We start from the raw sequence: 19,849 nt of genomic DNA on the forward strand, positions 1-19,849 counted from the left end.
AAGAGCTTAAATTAGGAGATGAGACGTGAAAGCAAAAACTAGACAGCGTGGCAGCTGTGTGAAAATGTAAGCCAGACTGCGTTCCCAGGTGCTGAGGGAACGCAGTGTCTTCCACAAGTTTCCTGCATGTTGTTTTTGGGGCAAGGAAGACATTCCAAAATACTGAAAAGAGCAAACGGTAATATAACGCACGTCAATATTCCCACCACGCAGAATTAACTATCTTTACCTGTGCCGGAAAACTTAGGAAAGAAAGACTTACTAATAAGGAATATTATTCCAGATAATGGTAGAGTCCCCTCTTGCCACCAATCCCATTCCTCTCCTGCAGTCTGTAATTTGGTATGACATTGTCCCAATCCATTTTTAATACTTTTTCCTACCTGTCTATACATTCGTAAGCAATCTTTAGCACTGCTGTATTGGCTAGTATTTTTAAATGTTACATAAATGGCATCGTATTGTGCATCTCTTGCAGCTTGCTTTGGCATTCCACGTTGTTTCTGCGCTCTATCTATGTTTGTGTATCTAGATCAAGTTTATTCCTTTTAACCGCTGTTTAGCATTTCAGACCTCATTTATTCACTCTTTCCTCCACTGAAGGGCATTTAGGTTGTTTCCAGTTTTTCCTTATTACATTCAAGTGCTAAGTCAAGCGTCCCTCTGCAGATCTCCTTGTTCACGTGTGAATGTTTGTCTGTGGCAGAGTTGTCACAGCACAGGGGTCTGTCCCTCTTCACCTTTGCGAGGCATCATCGGATTGCCTGTGTAAGAGTGCTTACTTTCCCACATCCCGTGCGTACTCGATATGGTCGCACTGTCTAATGAGTGAAAGATGGTGTCTCTATAAGTTGCGTTTTCCTGATTAATAGGAAGGTTGAGTATATTTTCAGATGTTTATATGCCATCTGATTTCTTTTTTGTGACTTTACTGTTCATAACTCCTGACCATTTTTCTATTGAGTTTTTGTCTTTTTCTTGTTGACTTGTAGAAGACGGGATCTTAAAGCATTGGCTCTGTGGCAGATTCCTGAGTGTACATTAACTTTCATCTTTGACAAAAAGTATCAGTGAGTAGATGGATAGAGGGGGCAAGCACAGCAGCGCTAAGTTTTATGAAGCAAGTGTCAAAGGAGGAGGAGGAGGAGGAGGTAAAAACGGAGAATTTTTGCAGTGGTTTTCAGAATTTAGTAAACCAAATTCTGATCCAAATTTCCAAAGAATGTATGGCTTTGTTCTTAAGTCATGTCTGGCTATTTTTAAAAAGCACATGTTCACTTACTGCTTTGTTCAGAAAGAAGTCTTGTTCTTTGATCCTTCCTAGTAGAGTTTTCTCATCCTGTTTTCTGGCAGACTTGACTCAACTGCTTGCTTTCAACAGTTTGGCCAAGCACATTAAAGCTGGTTCTCTGTAGCTTTTCAGTTACGCATTTCTCACTGCAGTCTTGAGTTTCCCCTCTCCTCTCAATGACATTTGCACTTAAGTGGGCAGCAAAGGGACTGATAGGGATTGTTTGTTTAATTAGGACCCTGGAATTTTGCCTCTAATCCCCTAACATTCTGATTAACTTAAAGATATCCTTCCCCCAAAACAGAGAAAAACTGCGCATGTTTTGACCTTGTGCGCCCCAGCAAAAACCCAGGACCATCCCTTCTGGCTTTGACTGGTGATTTGTATGTGATGCTAGTGAGTGCTGGGAGCCGACTGACTGGATTACCAAACCAGCACCAAAAACATAATTTCTATTTTTGTCACTATTGCTTTCCCATGACCTTATTTCTATTAGTTTTGGCCTATTTTCTTGAAGTCCCTTTGCCAGTGGCTTTGTGGCCTAAAAATAAGAATGCTCATATTTTAAATGGGAATTTTAGCATTAGGAAATACTTGTAAATGACAAAGGGCTAAGATGAAAGACCAAAGAAATAGCAAAAAAAAACAAAAAGTGAAATATTTAGTTATGTCCTTTTTCTCCCCTGCTTCTCTTTTGGAATCCTTTGAACTTGGGCCTGTTTTCTGTCCAAATGCTCAAATGACATTTTTTTTAGATCTGAAAAAACTGTTGTTGGAAAAATCTAAATATAACTCTGTGGCAGGAGACCAAGGATCAAACATATTTTCTCAGAAGGATAGTAACTACAGGAAAAAAACTATCTTCTGAAGCTTTCTAGAAGAAAAGACTAATCAATCAGTACTACAGAGAAAAAGAGTATTGCAAACATCAAAGGGATAGCAGAGTTCTGGTGTTGTTTTCTGTAAGTTTATGCTTTTGTGTTAAATGTTTGATCACTGTCTCTTTTGAAAAAAACATTTTACTGTGGACAGTTTTAAACAGATGACAAAAACAGAATAGTGTAATGCGCCCCTATGTACCCATCACCCAGATTCAACAGTTATCAACTCACAGACAGTCCTGTCCTTTTCAACTCACCTTCCCTCTTGCTGTTCTATTTTAAAGCACATCCCAGATGCATCATTTCATGTTTGAGTTGGTATCTCTAAAAGATGAGGACTCTTCAGTAAAAACGAATACTCTAGTCTCTTCTAATTGGGATCCTACCAAGGTACACACGTGGTTGTGATTGATCTCTCTCTTAAATCTTTTTGTTTTCTTTTCTTTATAGGTTCCCTTTCTTCCCTCTTTTAAGCCTTTGCAATTTATTTGTTGAGAAAATTGAGAAATCAAGTCCTTTGTTTTCCAGAGCCCGGATTTTACTGACTGCGAGCCCATGGTGCTTTACGTATTCCTCTGCCCTCTGTGTTTCCTCTAATTGCTAGTTGAAGTTAGGTGGTGGGTGGTTCTTTCATGAAGGAGGCACAGAATGTCTCGTCGTCTTTCTTTCTGTGATGTTAGCATCTGTCGATGATTGGTGCCATCTCCTTTCATTTAGTAGTGGCTGCAACATGGTGATATTCTAAATCTACTATTTCTTCTCTGTTAGCAGGAATACATTTATAAAAGAGTCAATTACCTTCATTACTGCTGGGTTACCCTGAGACATAATTAGTACAGGAAAGATAGGATAGATGCTCGATTCCCCTCCTTTTCCTTTAAAGTCATCTGATGGCAGAAAAACTGAAAAAAAGAATATTTGCCTCTCACTGAAGGTTTTTTAACAAGTGTGTCTTTTTAAAAAAGTTTTAGGTTAATGTCATCTAAAATTGTTTGAGGCTCTAACTGTGGTTTACAACTCCCATATTCAAGTGAAAGATGTAGCTATAGAAGTAAGCTTAGAACTATAAAACCAAGCAGAAGGCAGTTCCTTGCATATTTCTTAGAGAGTAAGGAGCTATTGATTGTTATTTATTTACTTTTTTGGTGAGGAAGATTGTCTGTGAGCTAACATCTGTGCCAGTCTTCCTCTGTTTTGTATGTGGGACACCACTACAGCGTGTAGTGAGTGGTATGTATGTCCTCACCCAAGACCCAAACCTGCGAACCCTGGGCCACCGAAGCGGAGTGCACGAACTTAACCACTACGCCACTGGGCGAGCCCCTGATTTTGTTTTTTTTAAGCACCTCATGCTTAATAAGCACCTCACAAATTTTTGTAAAACATGTATGTGTTTAATTAGAGTGATGGTCATTTGGAATAAAGGGTGAAATTTGAGATTGTCAGAATCTTTACAAAATCACTGAGCTTTCTCTTTACAAGGCAGTGTTCTGGATGTTAGAGGATACGTTAGTTTTCTGTTGCTGTGTAACAAATACTACAAACTTAGCAGCTTAAATTAAAGCACATTTATTATCTCACAGTTTCTGTGGGTCAAGAGTCTGGACATAGCTTATCTGGGACCTCTGCTTAGGGTCTCCCAAGCTGTTAGAAATGTAGGTGTCAGCCAGAGGAGGGTTCTCATCAGAGGCTCGGGCAGAGAAGGATCTGCCTCCAAGCTTCCTCAGGTTGTTGGTGGTAGAATTCACTTCCTTGCAGTTGTAAGATTTGTGGCGATTTGCTTCGTCAGAGCCAGCAATGGAGAAAGGGCGTGAGAATCTCTAGCAGGCGGGGCTCTGCACTCTGATGTAGTAATCTTGTACACTAATCACCCACATCTCATCACTTTCCAGCATTCCATTGGTTAGAAGTGAGTCACAAGTCCTGCCCACACCCAAAGGGGCGGGGTCACCCCAAGGGATGGGGTCACACAAAGGCATGGGTGCCAGCAGATGGGATCATGGGGACGACCCTAGGGTCTGCCCACCACAGTAGTTTCAAATACTTGCTTCCTCTTTTCAAGAAGTTTGTAACCAAGTTAGTCATAAAAATAAGAATATTTTGCATCACACTTCTGGGAATTTATCATAGATAATTTAACCAGAGCAAAAATGTATGTGCCTGAATGTTTATTCCAATTTTATCTGTTTTAACAAATGATTGGAAACTAACAAACTATTCAACAGTGGGGTGTTTTGGGAAATTATTATGAGAAGATCAATGTTCTAAAATAAAGTATAACCACTACTAATTTATAAAAAGCGGGATAATATCATTTTGGGGGAGGAAAGTATGTGGAGATAAAGAACAGGGGCAGGGGCCAGCCTGCTGGTCTAGTGGTTAAGTTTAGCACTCTCTGCTTTCTGGGCCCAGATTCGGTTCCCAGGTGCAGATTTATACCAACTCATTAGCAGCCCAGCTGTGGCAATGACCCACATACAAAATAGAGGAAGATTGGTGACAGATGTTACCTCAGGGCGAGTCTTCTGTAGTAAAAAAAAAAAAAAAAAATTGAGCGGACTGTTCATGTAGGTGAATGAATGAATAACTCTTCATACTATAAAGTCACTGTGCCTTATGACTGGAGACTCTGAATTTATATTCACTTTACTTTTTCCATACAAATATTAAGAATGCTAATTATTACTTTTTAGGGGATATTTGTAATAAAAACTTAGTAGTAGTACTTTTATACTTTCATTGTGAAATTGCAGAAAATATCTCATCAATAACTATAAAATGACTCAGTCATAGCAAATTTTACTCTAGGTGTATAACAAACTGACCTTGACTTTGGGATCCTTCACAGAGGCGTCAAATAAGTAAAAGTCTGGTCAAATAAGAAAAATAAGCCTGGGGCTGGCCCCGTGGCTGATTGGTTGAGTTCACACGCTCAGCTGCAGGCGGCCCAGTGTTTCGTTGGTTCGAATCCTGGGCACGGACATGGCACTGCTCATCAAACCACGCTGAGGCAGCGTCCCACATGCCACAACTAGAAGGACCCACAACGAAGAATATACAACTATGTACCGGGGGGCTTTGGGGAGAAAAAGGAAAAAAATAAAATCTTAAAAATAAATAAATAAATAAGCCTTACATTCAGATGCAAATTTAGGTCTCTTCCTGTTGAGGTGCAAAGATGCTCAAGGACTCTTTCATAGAACCTACATCATATCGAAAAGGTGTTTAGGTTCGTTTAAATGACAGTGACCTTTAGAAGAATATATAATGAATCTCAATTTATATTTTCCCCTCTATGTATTGAAGATTATTTTTATTTACACTGTATGTTGTTTTTATTTGGATGCCATATAGCAGACTTTCAGTTAATATCATGGAATGAGTCTATTAATGACTGGTATTAATGAATGAAGTTACTTTCAGACCAAAACAAAAAATTCTAATAGAGAAGAAAAAGATAATGGATCTTCAGGCCAGATATCTTCAGAAACCTGTGAGTGGGTAGAAAGAATGCCGTGTTTAGTTTTGTAACCTCTGCAATTATAAAACTGCATTATAACGTAGCTCTGTTCTACCTGGCCTCATAGAGGATCCTGAGTTACGGGAACTTTGCAGAGAAACATCCTTGCTTTTGTGTGTGAGGTGGTGACCAGGACCATAGATGGGGGAAGGATGGGGCGGGGAGGAAGGTACCAGGCCCATATCTGGTGCCGCCTTGCCAGTACCCACCTGCCTGTGCCATGTCAGTGTCATTGGCCAAGCAAAGCAGATGACACCATGTCTTACCTATTACAGGCATCGACTGGGCTCCCAAGAGCGACCGCATTGTCACTTGCGGGGCAGACCGCAATGCCTATGTCTGGAGTCAGAAAGATGGTGTCTGGAAGCCAACCCTGGTGATCCTGCGAATTAATCGTGCAGCCACGTTTGTCAAGTGGTCCCCGCTAGAGAACAAATTTGCTGTAGGAAGTGGAGCGCGGCTCATTTCTGTTTGTTACTTCGAGTCTGAAAATGACTGGTGAGCAACATCTAAATATTTTTTATTTCTTTCTATAGAACTGTACGTTTAGGCCGCTGTGTCGTTGGTGTCTTGAGGCACTAGGTGAAGCCTTAAATATAACTTCAGGTTTTTCCTCAGCTGGACCTTTTTTCCCCTCTGAAATTCTCCATTTTCTCTGATTGAGCATTTTTCCTTCTTAGGTGCACCTTAAGTCAAATCCCACCTCTTTCTCATGTTAATGTCATGCTGTGGCTTCCATGTACTGATCTCCTGACTTGTTTGTTGTTAAGATACTGCTGCTCTTCTCACGCTGTACTGTCCAAATTGCTGTTTTCTCCCTCTTATAGATAAATTCTAAACTCAAAGATTCTTGGTGCCCTGAGGAACATTTTTTTTTCTCTCTTTAACTATCAACTAGGATTCTTACAGATAACAGTGTTCTCCTTTCTTTAAAGTTTGTTTGCTAAGCAAATCTGTCTTGAGATAATTATTTTACTTGTTTAAACCACTGAAGTATAAACTGACCAGAATCTTGGAAATATAATCAGACTGTTGTACTTTTTTTTTTTTTATAAATCACGAGTAGCTGAGCCAGTCAAAATACAGAGATTTGTTTTTATGCATAACGTAGTTGAACTACTCCTTCCTGCTTGCTTTGATAAGAAAATGACTCTGCTGTACCTGGCATGCATTCAGAAAGGGTGGGAAATACCTTTCAACATAGAGCTGTCATTCAGTATGAAACGGGCAGTGTTTGTATTTGCACTAAAAATAGCAGAGTACACATTACTCTTTGTGTTGGTGTTACTGTTTGCTTTCTGCTAAAATAGTGAAAGGAAGAGATTATCATATTGCATTTTGTAATTTAGTAAAACTGCAGAAATTTTGATTCTGTGAAACAAAAGTCTCTGAATTTGCAACAAGATTGATTTATGAATTTAAGACATGCATTTTTCTTTCAAGCATGCATAAAATAAATAAGGCTATCAGAATGTTGCCTGCTAAAAATCACTTGGAGTCTTGCTGTTAGGAATAGATGAGAAGCAACTTTTCTTCCTAGGTAAGCTTCAACCTTAGCGATTGTTCAGATTTTTATTCGTTGAAACATGGTCTCAAATATAGGTAAATTGGGCTTTACTGTAGTACAAGGTACTGTCTTTTGAACAAGCTGTATGTTCAGGGGAGTTTCTCATTGGTACGATGCGCATACTTTAAAACAACGTCTGAAAAGCCTTTAGTTTTAAATGACTGCATTATAAAACAAGTTATAATATTGTCTGCTTTTCACAATGAAATTTTTCAGATAAGTTCTTAAGAAAAAGATTCTATAGAAGAGTAATAATTTAGCATTCAAGGAAAGGCATCTGGCTCGACATTAAGTCCCTCAACTTTTGAACAGCAGAACGTGTCTGGTTTTTAAGCAGCAGTTCAGGGGCAGAAATTTAGTTAGTTCAGCCAGAATAATGACTGATGTTAGACGTAAGTAAACTTTGGAGTGGAGCAGAGACCTGCCTAGAGGCCAGTCCCTAACAAGAGGTTCTGCTAAGTTCTCGGTGAAAAAAAATTGATGAAAAAAGAATTTGCAGCTTCACGGAGACTTAGCTATCTTACAACCTGAACTTAACCCAAAAAGAAGTAACAAATCACTGAATATTTGTAATGCAAATTCAAGTAATTTCAAACCTCAATTTTTGTTTCAGCGGTTAAAGTCACACATAAGCTGAAACTCCATGGGGCAGTACCAGAGTTAATCCATGAATATACTTACTAATGAGGGTCCCCTGGTAGCGGGGAAAGTTCGGAACCAGCTGCCCTCGTGGGAGAGTCAAAGCCTGTCTTTCAGGGACCCTTTGTGGCTCTCCTTCCTCTCTTCCTTTAGAAAGGCATCTTTTCCCTGGCAGGAGGCCTGGTAGCCACAAACCGTGTCTGGATGTCTTCACCTGACACACATTCTTGGGTCATTTGGGGACTGTTGCTTGATGTGTGGGTAGACTAAAATGGGTTTTCTCCTTTTGTAGGTGGGTAAGCAAGCACATTAAAAAGCCAATTCGCTCCACGGTCCTCAGCTTGGATTGGCATCCCAACAATGTCTTGCTGGCAGCAGGATCCTGTGATTTCAAATGCAGGTGGGAACAAATGAGAATTGGCAGGCAGACTCGAGCTGTTTGTTGTTCATCTTTCAACAAACATTTTTAAAGTTCCTTTTCTTTGCAAGGTACTGTGCTAGACACCGTGAGGGACTCTGAGATGAAAGGAGCTTGTGATCTAGAAAAGGAGCTAAAGCAGGTGCATAAATCACTGAGGTAGAAAGAAATGGACTCGGAGGTGCGGTAGGAGGGAGATGCAAGGGCGGGCCCCCGGAAGTTTTCCTCAGGCAGAACGTCCATGGTTGGGAGTGAAAGGATAGTGTTCTCGGGCTGGCCCAGTGGCACAACGGTTAATTAAGTTCGCACGTGCCACTTTGGGGGCCCAGGCTTCTCAGGGTCAGATCCTGAGTGCAGACCTACGAACCGCTCATCAAGCCATGCTGTGGCAGGCATCCCACATATAAAGTAGAAGAAGATGGGCACGGATGTTAGCTCAGGGCCAGTCCTCCTCAGCAAAAAGAGGAGGATTGGCGGCAGATGTTAGCTCAGGGCTAATCGTCCTCAAAAAAAACAAAAGAAAGAAAGTATAGTGTTCTCCCACCTCAGCCCCAACTACAGTATTGTTTGTCATTTCGTGACCCAGGCAGCAGACTCGGCAAATTCCAGAGCGAAACTAAGATTAACAACACATAGCTGAACAGTGCACTGCTGAGCTCTTATTGTACTGTTCCTTTCCACTTAAAGCTTTTTATTTGTCATTAGCATGAGGCTAGAAGAAACACAGCCACTTTGCTCAGAGCTTTAAGGATCATACCGTGTAATTTGCTTCTTAAAGTTGTTCTTTATCAAGAAGGCTTTTTTTCCCTTAGCCAAAAAAAAAAGCAAGTAAATGTTACTTGATGTTGACTGCGTGGTGGGTTGGGAGATGGGACACATCTTTCTTTAGTAGATTATGTGGAGAATTTCCAAAAAACCTGGATAGTGCTTTATATCCAAAAACATCTGAGGATTTTTTGTGTTTTGGGTTGATTTTTTTTTTTTAAGATATGTGTGAGAGTGGAGGTATAGTAGTGTCAAGGCGCTTTTTAGAAAAAGATTGGTTCTTCTCAGTAACAACCAATGCAACAGTAAAGATACATAGACATTCCCTAGATTTGTTTCATATTCAGGAGTTTCGTTGTTTGTGATGTGTTATCCGCAGTCATTCTCGCTCCCTTAGAAGGAGGACTAAGTGGTACTGATCCATACCACCTGGATTATCAGGCTGTGTCTAAAAATCTGGTTGTGAAAATAGGTTGCAATTCTTTTGTTAATGTTGATTTCCACGTAGACTGCTTTGACTTGTGGTCCCGTGGGTCCGGGTCTGTTCCATTCACACTCTCGAGTTGGCAGCTGAGAGCCCTCTGTTCTTTCCTGGCCTCTCATGGCTAAAGCAGTAGCCATCGTGGTGGTGATCGAAAACACAGATTCTGAGGTCACGTCACCTAACTGACAGACAGCTCACTGTGCCGTTAGTCTCTCCAGTGCCCTGCCTCTTCAGAGCTGCTGCCACCATTGTCATTTTGGGGGGAAATATCCCAGGTCATTTAGCGAGTCTTTGGGTTCAGAAGTTTTCGAAGAGAAGCTGTACAAAGTAAAAATAGCATTGGAGGGCAAAAGGGACTAAAAGAATAGATTCCCAGCTGGTTTTTTTTTTATCACTTCTGCTTCCTATCTTTTGGTCAAAACATCCTCACATACAGCTTCATGGAATTAGAGAGACTAATGACACGAGGCTGTAAAGGCCCCTCCTTCATCTCCGACTATACCTGCCACAAAGGCTGGACAGTGGCCCTGAGAGTTGAGGCCAGCTCTCCTTCTGACAGCACCAGGGAGAGCCTGCCCCCTCTCTCGCTGACCTCCCTTCACTTTCTCTTTGGAGGTCCCTGTCCATCTTTAAATGGATTAATACCATTGGTTTATTGTCGGGGGGGCGAATGGTTTACTCTCTCCTAAACGCTGTGCTCATTTAGCAGAGTCTGTCGTGGGCCAGGGAAGAGTGGGGACACCCAGACCCTCCCCCAGAATGTGCACACCAGGAGGGAAGGGCTTTTGTGTTCGTTGCTTCTAGAACCGCACGTCACAGCAGTGCCTGACACATCATCGGCGCTCTGTGAATGTCTGCTCGTTGAGTATGGATTTGCCAAACCTGGGGTGGCCTGCAGGCAGCCCTTAGAACCATTCTGTGTCTTAAGAAGTTTATGCGTCTGAACTTGTCCTTCGTGTTTTGCTTTTTATGAGTCAATCTCTTTGCGTTTTGGGATACCTTACAGCAGCTACCTGTGGCCTATTTCTATATACGTATATTTTTATTTACTTTTTCCTTCTCTCCCTGCCCCTTAAACCGCAGAGTGTTTTCTGCCTACATTAAAGAAGTAGATGAAAAGCCAGCCAGTACCCCCTGGGGCAGCAAGATGCCTTTTGGTCAGCTGATGTCAGAGTTTGGTGGCAGTGGCACTGGTGGCTGGGTGCACGGGGTCAGCTTTTCCGCCAGTGGGAGCCGCCTGGCCTGGGTCAGCCACGACAGCACCGTGTCCGTTGCTGATGCCTCCAAAAGCGTCCAGTGAGTATTTGCCTTTGTTTGAGTTTCGGACTGGGATCTCTCAGCAGCTGGCCGGAGACTCTTCTTCCCTGGGTGGAAGTGCAGGGTGTGAGCGTGAAAGGCCATCCCAGAACTGCCAGGCAGCCTTTAAAGTCACAAACACACTTAGATTGTCCATCTGGGGAAATTTTAAAGAGTTAGGTCTCACTTCCATAAACACTCCTTAATGGGAGTACTGAGAGTGAGTCCTCTGAAGGACCCTCCTGGTTTGATAAGAGTTTCTGCAAATGGCCAGTTTAGTCCGCTACTGTGAATTCCTTACAACACGTAGATGTCATCCACCTCAAGTTAGATAGAAGAAATGTTCTTACTCTGTGTAGTCCGTGAACAATGACTCCATTAATTTGGAATTTCATTCAGTAATACTCAAACCCTTGATGCCAGCTCCTCTGGTGTGTGCCGGAAGAACTCGAATTGCGATGACTCAGTCGTGAGTGAGGTGCCTGCTCGGCCTTAAGGAGAGCGTGGGCATCTTGTCAGCCCTCACAACGCGTACTTGCTCCTCCCGTGCTGGAGGGAGAGAGGAGGTGGTTGGAACCCTCTTCCTCTTGTGAGTCTGTGTTCTTTGCTGGTGAATCCTTTCCACTGGCAGCTAAAGGGAACCCACCTTTAAAGCTTTCCTGACTTGTCGACCTGTTTGCCGAGAACTGGTCACATCAGGTGACTGACTCTACTGCGCAGTGACATTTCAGAGAGGGTAATTTTTTCTGAACTGGATTGAATTTTTTTTTAAACTTTGTTTTTTTAAAACATCCTCCCCCCATTATAAATGGTGTAGTCTTCCAGGAAATTTTTATACATATATGGGCACACACATATATATATATATATATATATTTTTAGCACACGTGGGATTGTGCTGTACATTTTGTGGAGTAGTTTGCTTTTTGTCATTCTTAATGTTTTGATACCGTAATTTGATTTATTTATGATTTGTTGTAATGCATAGTAAGCTCTTAGTGTGTGCTTTTTACAAGCCCCTGTCTATCCTCATATTGATTTATTTGGCTTTTCCAGTCCTGCAAGTCAAATTACATTCTCCACTCTTCTCCTCAAACATAAATATTTCATCTAGTAAGAGCCGCATGTGCCACAGTAAGGCCTTACGATGAGGTGTTAGGACCTTAATCTAATACCAGGAGTATTGGCAAGGGGCAAGGCGGGTGGAGGGCCAGTCTTCTGAGACATAGTTAGTTTTCAAAATGCATCATCTTTAATATGAAGGTATATGGTCCTAATTCATCAGCAGATGTGTTTGCCTGCCGTATCTTTGTAACCTCTTGGCCAGGCGCTGGAGCAGATGACTACTGAGTATACGTGTATTTGTAAACACAAACCCAGCCTCTTTGCATGTGAGCCCCTGGCTGGCTAAGACTGCTGCTTGTTCAGTGGTAGCCCCAGCTCATAACCCACTGCCTGGTGGAGGAGAAGAATAGGCTCCCATAAATATTTGTGGTCCCAGCCCTCTGGGGCCCACAGTGAGCGCAGGTGAGGAGAGGATGGCAGACTAAGATGTTCAATCCTGAGTGCCAGTGACAGTAAGAACTCCAGGAGGTCAGAGAAAGGAGAAGCCACTTTAGGCTGGAGTGGTCCAGGAAAGCTTCGTGGAGGCGATGAATTAGAGCTGAGCTTCAAAGACTAGGGTGCACGTTGGATGAGCGAGAGGAGCTGAGACGGCGTGTGGCTGAAGGGGTGTGGGAGCAAAGTCAGAGACAGGAAAAGCAAGGGCTTGCTGGGGACCAGTTTGTCGTGAGTTGAGGAGGGGGGCTCCGAAGGGAGTGGAGCACCGGCCAGAGAGAGCCGAAGGCCTCCGTTTCTGTAGGTTGTCTCAGGGCCGTCTCCCGCTGGAGGTTCCTGAAAGTCTGGGCCTTGGGGCTCGTTTTAAACATAGTGTGTGTTTGTACTGCCGAAGCCCCTGTGAGAATGGGGCCTTTGTCGTCTTCTGTGTGGGTAAAGAAGCTGCGTGGTCCGTTTCATCTCGGTTTAACAAGTGTTCTTGTGTTCAGGGTCTCCACTCTAAAGACGGAGTTCCTGCCCCTCCTGAGTGTATCATTTGTCTCGGAGAATAGCGTTGTAGCTGCTGTAAGTATTTCTCTTCATTTTTCCTTGTAGTGCACCGTGTTTAATTCTCCAGAACAGGAACAATGCGTGCTCTGTGACTGCCCGAATACAAAGTAGAGCAGCCTTTTAGAAGAGCCGGCTGGCCTTTAATAGTCAGACGTGCTTGTGGTGGGGAACGTTCTGCTGTGGGCTTGCTGGGTGGGCCGCGTGCCCTCCAGGGGCTGACTGATGTCTTGTTGCAGGGCCATGACTGCTGCCCAATGCTCTTTAACTACGATGACCGTGGCTGCTTGACCTTCGTCTCCAAGCTAGACATTCCAAAACAGAGCATCCAGCGCAACATGTCTGCCATGGAGCGCTTCCGCAACATGGACAAGAGGGCCACCACTGAGGACCGCAATACAGCCTTGGAGACGCTGCACCAGAACAGCATCACGTAGGTGCCCCCCAGCCCCCGGGGCCCCCTGGGCTGGGTCTGACTCCCTGGACGCCGCCTGTAGCCAGCGCCCATCTGTAGACAGATGTTTCGGTAACCAGGCTGCCCTTCTTCCTGTCTCTTTCTTGATTGGCTCCCATGAAAGTTCTGTGAACTACCCCAGACATCCCTTCAGGAACGAGAGCAGCGAGAAGTCTGTAGCTTCCCAACTGCAGGTTCTTACTTTCAGCTTGTGAGAGAGCGAACCACCCCCACCTAGTCGTTCTGTCCTTCAAGGTCCAGGTGGTACAAGGTGTCGCTCGTGAGGAGCGCAGATCCTACTGCGAACTTGTGAGCTGGGCTGGCCTACAGCCTCTTCCCCGGCTTTGCCTCCTCAAAAACGTGATTGAGGGGCTGGCCCCGTGGCCGAGTGGTTAAGTTCTCACGCTCCGCTGCAGGCGGCCCAGTGTTTCGTTGGTTCGAATCCTGGGCGCGGACATGGCACTGCTCATCAGACCACGCTGAGGCAGCGTCCCACATGCCACAACTAGAAGAACCCACAACGAAGAATACACAACTATGTACCGGGGGGGCTTTGGGGAGAAAAAGGAAAAAATAAAAAATCTTTAAAAAAAACAAAAAACGTGATTGAGAACAAAAGGAGACCTTCCATCATGTCACGTTCCTCTGGTAGTGATCACATGACAGGAAGATTAGTTCTATCCTGTTTGGAAGGGTACTTCTAGCTGTCGTTTCAACCATGGATTTCAAGTAATGTTTTCAAGTAAGAAGGTCATTTGTTGGAGAAACAGAATTCCTTAGCATCATTATGACAAAGCTGAGGAGGTTACTTACTTTTCATCAGGCATATGTGATTATATAAGATAGTTAGAACTGTGTTTGATCCAAGAAGCTTTATTTTTTTATATCTAGAGGAAAAATGCAATATATTGTTGATATTTTAAGTTATTGCATTCAGAGTTGGCTACCATAGAATTTTCCGTTTTTGACTAGACCTTCTGTGTTGAGGGACTATGTTGGTAATGATGTTGGGAAGAATAATGGAAACCTCTAGACTTTCTTTTTGAGAGAATTATTAAACGCAGGTTGTGCTTTTCATCCTGTTCAGTGTAAATGGCCACTAGCCTTAAAATAGGCTGAAAATGTTTGTGCTGTATTGTCAAGTAATAGAACTTGAAGGCATAGCGAAACTTTTCTGCACGCTTTTCAGATTTCTGTCTTAAATGACTTTCAGAATTGTTTCTTGTGAATTTTTTAACCTTCTATGCAGACTCTGTATCAGGAAGGAAACAGCTCTCCTTGCCTCTTTGAGACTTTGAGGTTAAAAATAAAAAGACAAACTCTTGCAGATTGGCATGTCTACTTTTATCTGTAGATAGAAATCCTCTTTGCCCTAGAGCAGGGTCAGCCCTCTTTCTGTGAGGCTGGAGGAAATATTTTAGGCTCTGAGGATCTTTGCAGTCTCCGTCACAGCTACACAACTCTGCTGTGTGGCACGCAAGCAGCCGTGGACGATACATAAATAAATGAGCGTGGATGTCTTTCAGTAAATCTTTATGGACAGTGAAATTTGAATATCACCTAATTTTCACATCATGAAATAATAGTCTTTTAATCTTTTTTCAACCATTTAAAGTTGTAAAAGCCATTCTTAGCTCACAGGCTGTACAAAAACAGGCCGTGTGTGCCATAGTTGGCCATCCCATCCCCTAGAGAGAATGTTCTAGACATTTTAGAGGAGAAAACAATATTGTCTGAGATGTGGAATTGATTTTCTTGAAAGCTCTGCAGATAATTAGGCTGAGACAAGTTGTTTCATTAGTCTCTTCCTCTGCTTTGCTTTTTGGAATCTTGTGGTGGGTCTGCATGTTGCTAATGTTTATGGTGATTGCTTTCAAATGCAAGGAGAGCTCTTGGTTTATATGCCCTGGCAGCCTTGGAGGGTGACTTGGGAGGTTTTCTTTGGAGCCACTTGGATTTCAGTCATGCTTTGTCATGTCTCTAGTTTTTTTTAAATTGTTTCCATTTCAGTCATTGCTGTGGTCCTGCCCACACCCTGCTTCCAGGCAGTTTGCATGCTGTGTGGCCTGGTTGTCCTGTTTCTCCACGTCACTCTAATTAATGCAAGTTCTTGACTTTTCCCTCTTTGCTGTCTTTTCTTTTCTGGACATCTGCTAATAAAGTGCATTTGAATATTTTTTGAGTCAGATTGCTGCAGCCTAATATTGATGGCCAACTTAACATCCAAGAGTTGATAGACTGTTCGTTCCCTTAAAATGCCGTTGCACTGTTAGGAAGGGTGGGGCTCACTTCTCTCACATACCTTACAATCTCTCTTCTTTTGGCCTTTTTTCAGTCAAGTGTCTATTTATGAGGTGGACAAGCAAGATTGTCGCAAATTTTGCACTACTGGCATCGATGGAGCCATGACAATTTGGGATTTCAAGGTATTTTTTATCTTTCAGAACAAATCTTGTTTGTGTTAAACTTTTCCCGTGAGAATAATGTTTCTCATTTCTTGAAACAAAATGTCAAGTCCAGCACACATAGAAATGTAGGCCGTTGGACTAAAGTTCTCTCTAAACCCTACAAGTCATTAGCAGCAAGAAAGCACGCTTTGTCAGGGCGCTGGAATACATACTTCTGGGTGTCCATTTAGTCCTTGAGGAAAAGCTGAGTGCTGTTTTTGTAGTGGGCCCTGTGTTGGGCACCAGTCTGCTTAACTACAGACATATATTTTTATGGTTTACACTGATTAATCTGATAAACATTGAGTAAGTGCCCACTGGGTGCGAGGCATGGTGTGAGGCCCTGAGGATACTGAGCTGAAGGAGCTCTTGAGGAGCTTGTCTGGTAAAGAGGGAGTGGCGGTGGGGGCTTAGGTGGAGCTCCAGAAGAGAAGCCAGTGCCTGTCTTTATTTTCAGGACTTTTGGGGGATGCATGGGCTGTCAGCACAGCAAGGAAAAGATTGTGCCTGAGCTGCGTGTCCAGATGCAGTGGGATTTCAGGGTGCACGGGGTGGGTGGGGGCAGGCATTCTAAGTGGCACGAGCAGCGTGTGCAGACCAGGCCTGGAGCTCAGAGAGCTCACACCACATGTGAGGCACTGCCAGTGGGTTAGGCTATGTGTGGGTCATAGAAGCATGAGATGGAACTATAAAAAAGAACTGTGGCGTGGTCAGAGAGAGGAGGCTGGGCTTTGTCTGCAGACATCGAGGAGCTGTTCCAGAACCCGAGTAGAAAAGCACCAGGCTGTAAGGTGTGAGTGGGCTGGGCAGCCGTGGGCTCCGGGCAGAGGCCGTCGAGTGCAGTGAACAGGTGATGCCGTGGGAGCTCCAGCTCTGGCAGGGGGTGTGGCCATGAGGTTCTGGACTAGAGAGATTTAGCCGCCGAATGGAAGGGGATTGTGACGGTGAGAGAGAAATCCGGGAGGACTCTGCACACGCCCGCTTAGGGATTGGCAGACGGTGGGTGAGATGAGGGGCCAGGGAGGAGGAGCAGGGGTGAGAGAGGGTGGCTCCTGTGTGTGGCTCTGAATCCACCTTCTCCTGGTTAACCTCCAAAACAGGCGCCCGTTTACAGAGTGCCGCGGCTGCCTGTGCGTTTCCATGATGTTCGATTCCTTCCCCTCCCCGGGTCAAATATCTAGTACAGAAAAGCCTCCGGAACGCTCTGGAGGAAGTCTTCTAAAAGTCCCCTCCCCCCTTTTCACCTTTACATGCTTCGTGTCCTGGACGTGGCAGCTCCTGTGTAGTTGGCACCAGCTGGGCCCTTTGTTCTTTGATCCCTCAGGCCGAGTCCTTTTCTGTCCTTTTGTCCTTGTGTAAGCCAGGAAGTCCCCGTGCAGTATTCTCTTTAATCCATCCCCCTTGGAGGGCCTGCTCTGTGTTGTACACGAGGCTGGCTGCTGTGTGGCCTGCACAACATAGGCGTGCCTGCCATGAGGGTGTCTAGAAGGCGGTGAAGAGGCAAGGGATGTGCACACAGATGGCCCCCATGAGTAAGGACCACACAGATAAGAAGCGCGTGCCCCAAGAACACAGAGGAGCTGTGGGCTCGGGCGATGGGGACCAGGGAGCACATGGCCTGAAAGGGCCAGAAGGGGGAGCCCAGTCCTGGGGAGTGTGCCGGGCAGAGCCGGGAGAGCTGTCTCAGAGGGGGGTAGGACCGGATTTGGGGGTGCGGGGTCCTGCTCCTCAGCCAAGGAGGAGGGGGAGCAGTGTGGTGCCGTGGGGACGACGCCAGGGTGGACAGTCCTCAGTAACGCTCAGTGTTCTTCCTGCCTCTGCAAGACCTTGGAGTCTTCTATCCAGGGCCTTCGGATAATGTGAAGCTGAGTGAGCCTCCCGGATCGCCTGACAAACTGACACACCGCACCGACGGCAGCCGCCCGCCATTTGCATGATGGCGACGAGAGCCAGCCGCAAGGAAACACTGAAGACACGTATCGTGCAAATATCGTGTGTTTTTGTTTGAATATAATTGGTGAAAGTGTTGGTTTTTTAAAAGCGGCAGTGATTTGGGTTTTTTTGTTTTTGCTGTTTCATTCCATTCTTGACCAAAGCTTCTCTTTAAGTAGTTTATTATGGAAAATTGTCACACTAACTTAAAGGGTGGGGAGGTATGGAAATTGTCTACTAAAAATTAAATAAAAATACTGAATGTGACTTTGATTTTGTTTCCTTATACGATTTCCGTTTTTAGTGGAAAAAGAGTAAATTCTTTGTTAGACTGGTTAGTTTTTAGAGTAAAATCTTAGATTCTTAGTTTCTTAAATTGAGCTGTCTATACAACCTTTGACCAAAAGAGCCATTTATTGAATGCCATGTTTTAGCGTTGCAGTGCTTCTGCGGAGTGGGTGTCCTGTTCCTATATTGCACGTGAGGCACCGCCACTCAGCCGCCGGGCCCAGATGGGAGCCTGAGACCCCCAGGTCAGGCCTCTGCACCCTGTGCCCACAGCAGGGGCAGCTGCTGCCCAGGGTGCACCCACAAGGGCGTGCTGCATGGGAGTGTGCAGTGCTGTGAGAAAGGAACAAGTTATCATTTTGGTTTAGAGATTATTGTCCCCGAACTAAGTTATTTTAATCATAATTAGACAGGAAGTTTGCCATTCCGAGGCCGAGAATCTTGAGAGGTGCAAATGTGACTGGATAGCAGATAAATACGAGTAGCCTTGAGCGTGCCCGTGTCTTCATCCCTGGCCCGGAGAGGCAGAGCGGTGATTCGAGCCCAGCTCTGGTTTTTGGGCACTGGGAACAGTGCTTTTCAGAGGCGCTGTGAGTTTGCCCGTTTGGTGACTCCTGGGAAGCCTTAACTTCCCTCCCGGAGAGAGCCCCACACCTGGGGCGCCCGCGTGGTGGGCCAGCCTCTTCCCTCTGCTCTAGGGTCCTCTCTGGATCCCCAGTGCTGGAGCTCCTCTGTGCATACGGGCCGGCACCAGCACATCAGCAAGGCTGTGGTCACAGTGAAGAAGACAAAGGCCAGCCCCAAAGTAGGAATTAGCTGAAAGTTTCTTTTTAGTTTCATCGGATCACAAGGTTTGGCCGGCAAGCCCAGAGGTTTTTAGAGAAACGGTGTCTTCCATGAAAGGAGCAACGGCATCAGAAAACAAAATTTACTAACTTTCCCTCCAAAAACTTAATAGTCACAGTTGTCTTTTTTCTTTTTTAAACTTGGGCCGATTCTCACCCACGGAAGAACGCCCATCGTGGTCATGGCCCCCAGAAACCCTCAGTGCTGTGCTGCAGTGCTGCGGGCTGAGATTGGGGAAGCTCCCTCCTCCTCTCGCCCTACCCTTGAGACTCAGGCTAGGCCTGGGTCCACAATGACTACCAGTCTGCAGGGGTTCTGGGTGACCTCTGACGATGCCAGGACACACTGGCCGAAGCCCTTTGATTCGAGGCTTTGGGCTTTGGTGTCAGATTATAGTTCTGCCAAGTTGTGTGCCCTTAAGCGATATAGTTGACATCTCTGCGCCTCAGTATCCTCACCTGTAAAATGGGGGTGATACAGAATGAGTGACTCCTGTTAGATACTCAGTAAAGCTGAGGTTTGCTTTCAGGCTTCGCACTGGCCTTGGAGACCCTTAGTGGGTGGAATGGGAAGCAGTGTATGAAGGATTTTGCTAACCAAAAAAATTCAGTTCTTTCCAAAATATGACACTGAGAAAATGGGTCAGCTTCAGAACCCAGATCAATTGCTTAGGCACGACTCTTCAGTGTGGCCCAACGGTCACCACACAAATGGTCTAGTTCCCATGTGCGCCCAGCTCTGGAGGCAGTGATGTGAAGGTCCAGGGTCCCCCCGTGCCTGCAGAGTAGCTGAGGCAGTGAAGCCGCCCATGCGGACTGGTCAGCACAGGTCAGTGTGTAACTGGGAGGTCATGTGATTTACGTTAGATAGTGTGTAAAGTTCTACTAGGTGTGGTAGGCAAAACAACGCCCCCCCCCC

General features: G+C 44.7%; 1 protein-coding gene across 1 annotated transcript in view; it reads left to right on the plus strand.

The window, feature by feature from the left end:
• The window catches only part of ARPC1A (actin related protein 2/3 complex subunit 1A), a 31,421-nt gene extending 13,357 nt beyond the window's left edge, over positions 1-18,064 (plus strand). The window contains exons 4-10 of the mRNA XM_014855990.3: positions 5,968-6,190; positions 8,191-8,298; positions 10,649-10,861; positions 12,907-12,982; positions 13,204-13,397; positions 15,754-15,844; positions 17,690-18,064. Coding sequence (XP_014711476.1) covers positions 5,968-6,190; positions 8,191-8,298; positions 10,649-10,861; positions 12,907-12,982; positions 13,204-13,397; positions 15,754-15,844; positions 17,690-17,728 — 944 coding nt within the window. The 3' untranslated portion in view covers positions 17,729-18,064. The remainder of the gene's footprint in view (positions 1-5,967; positions 6,191-8,190; positions 8,299-10,648; positions 10,862-12,906; positions 12,983-13,203; positions 13,398-15,753; positions 15,845-17,689) is intronic.
• Positions 18,065-19,849: the final 1,785 nt, after the last annotated feature.

Source organism: Equus asinus, chromosome 14 (genome assembly GCF_041296235.1).
Source record: "Equus asinus isolate D_3611 breed Donkey chromosome 14, EquAss-T2T_v2, whole genome shotgun sequence".
Taxonomy (NCBI): Eukaryota; Metazoa; Chordata; class Mammalia; order Perissodactyla; family Equidae; genus Equus; species Equus asinus.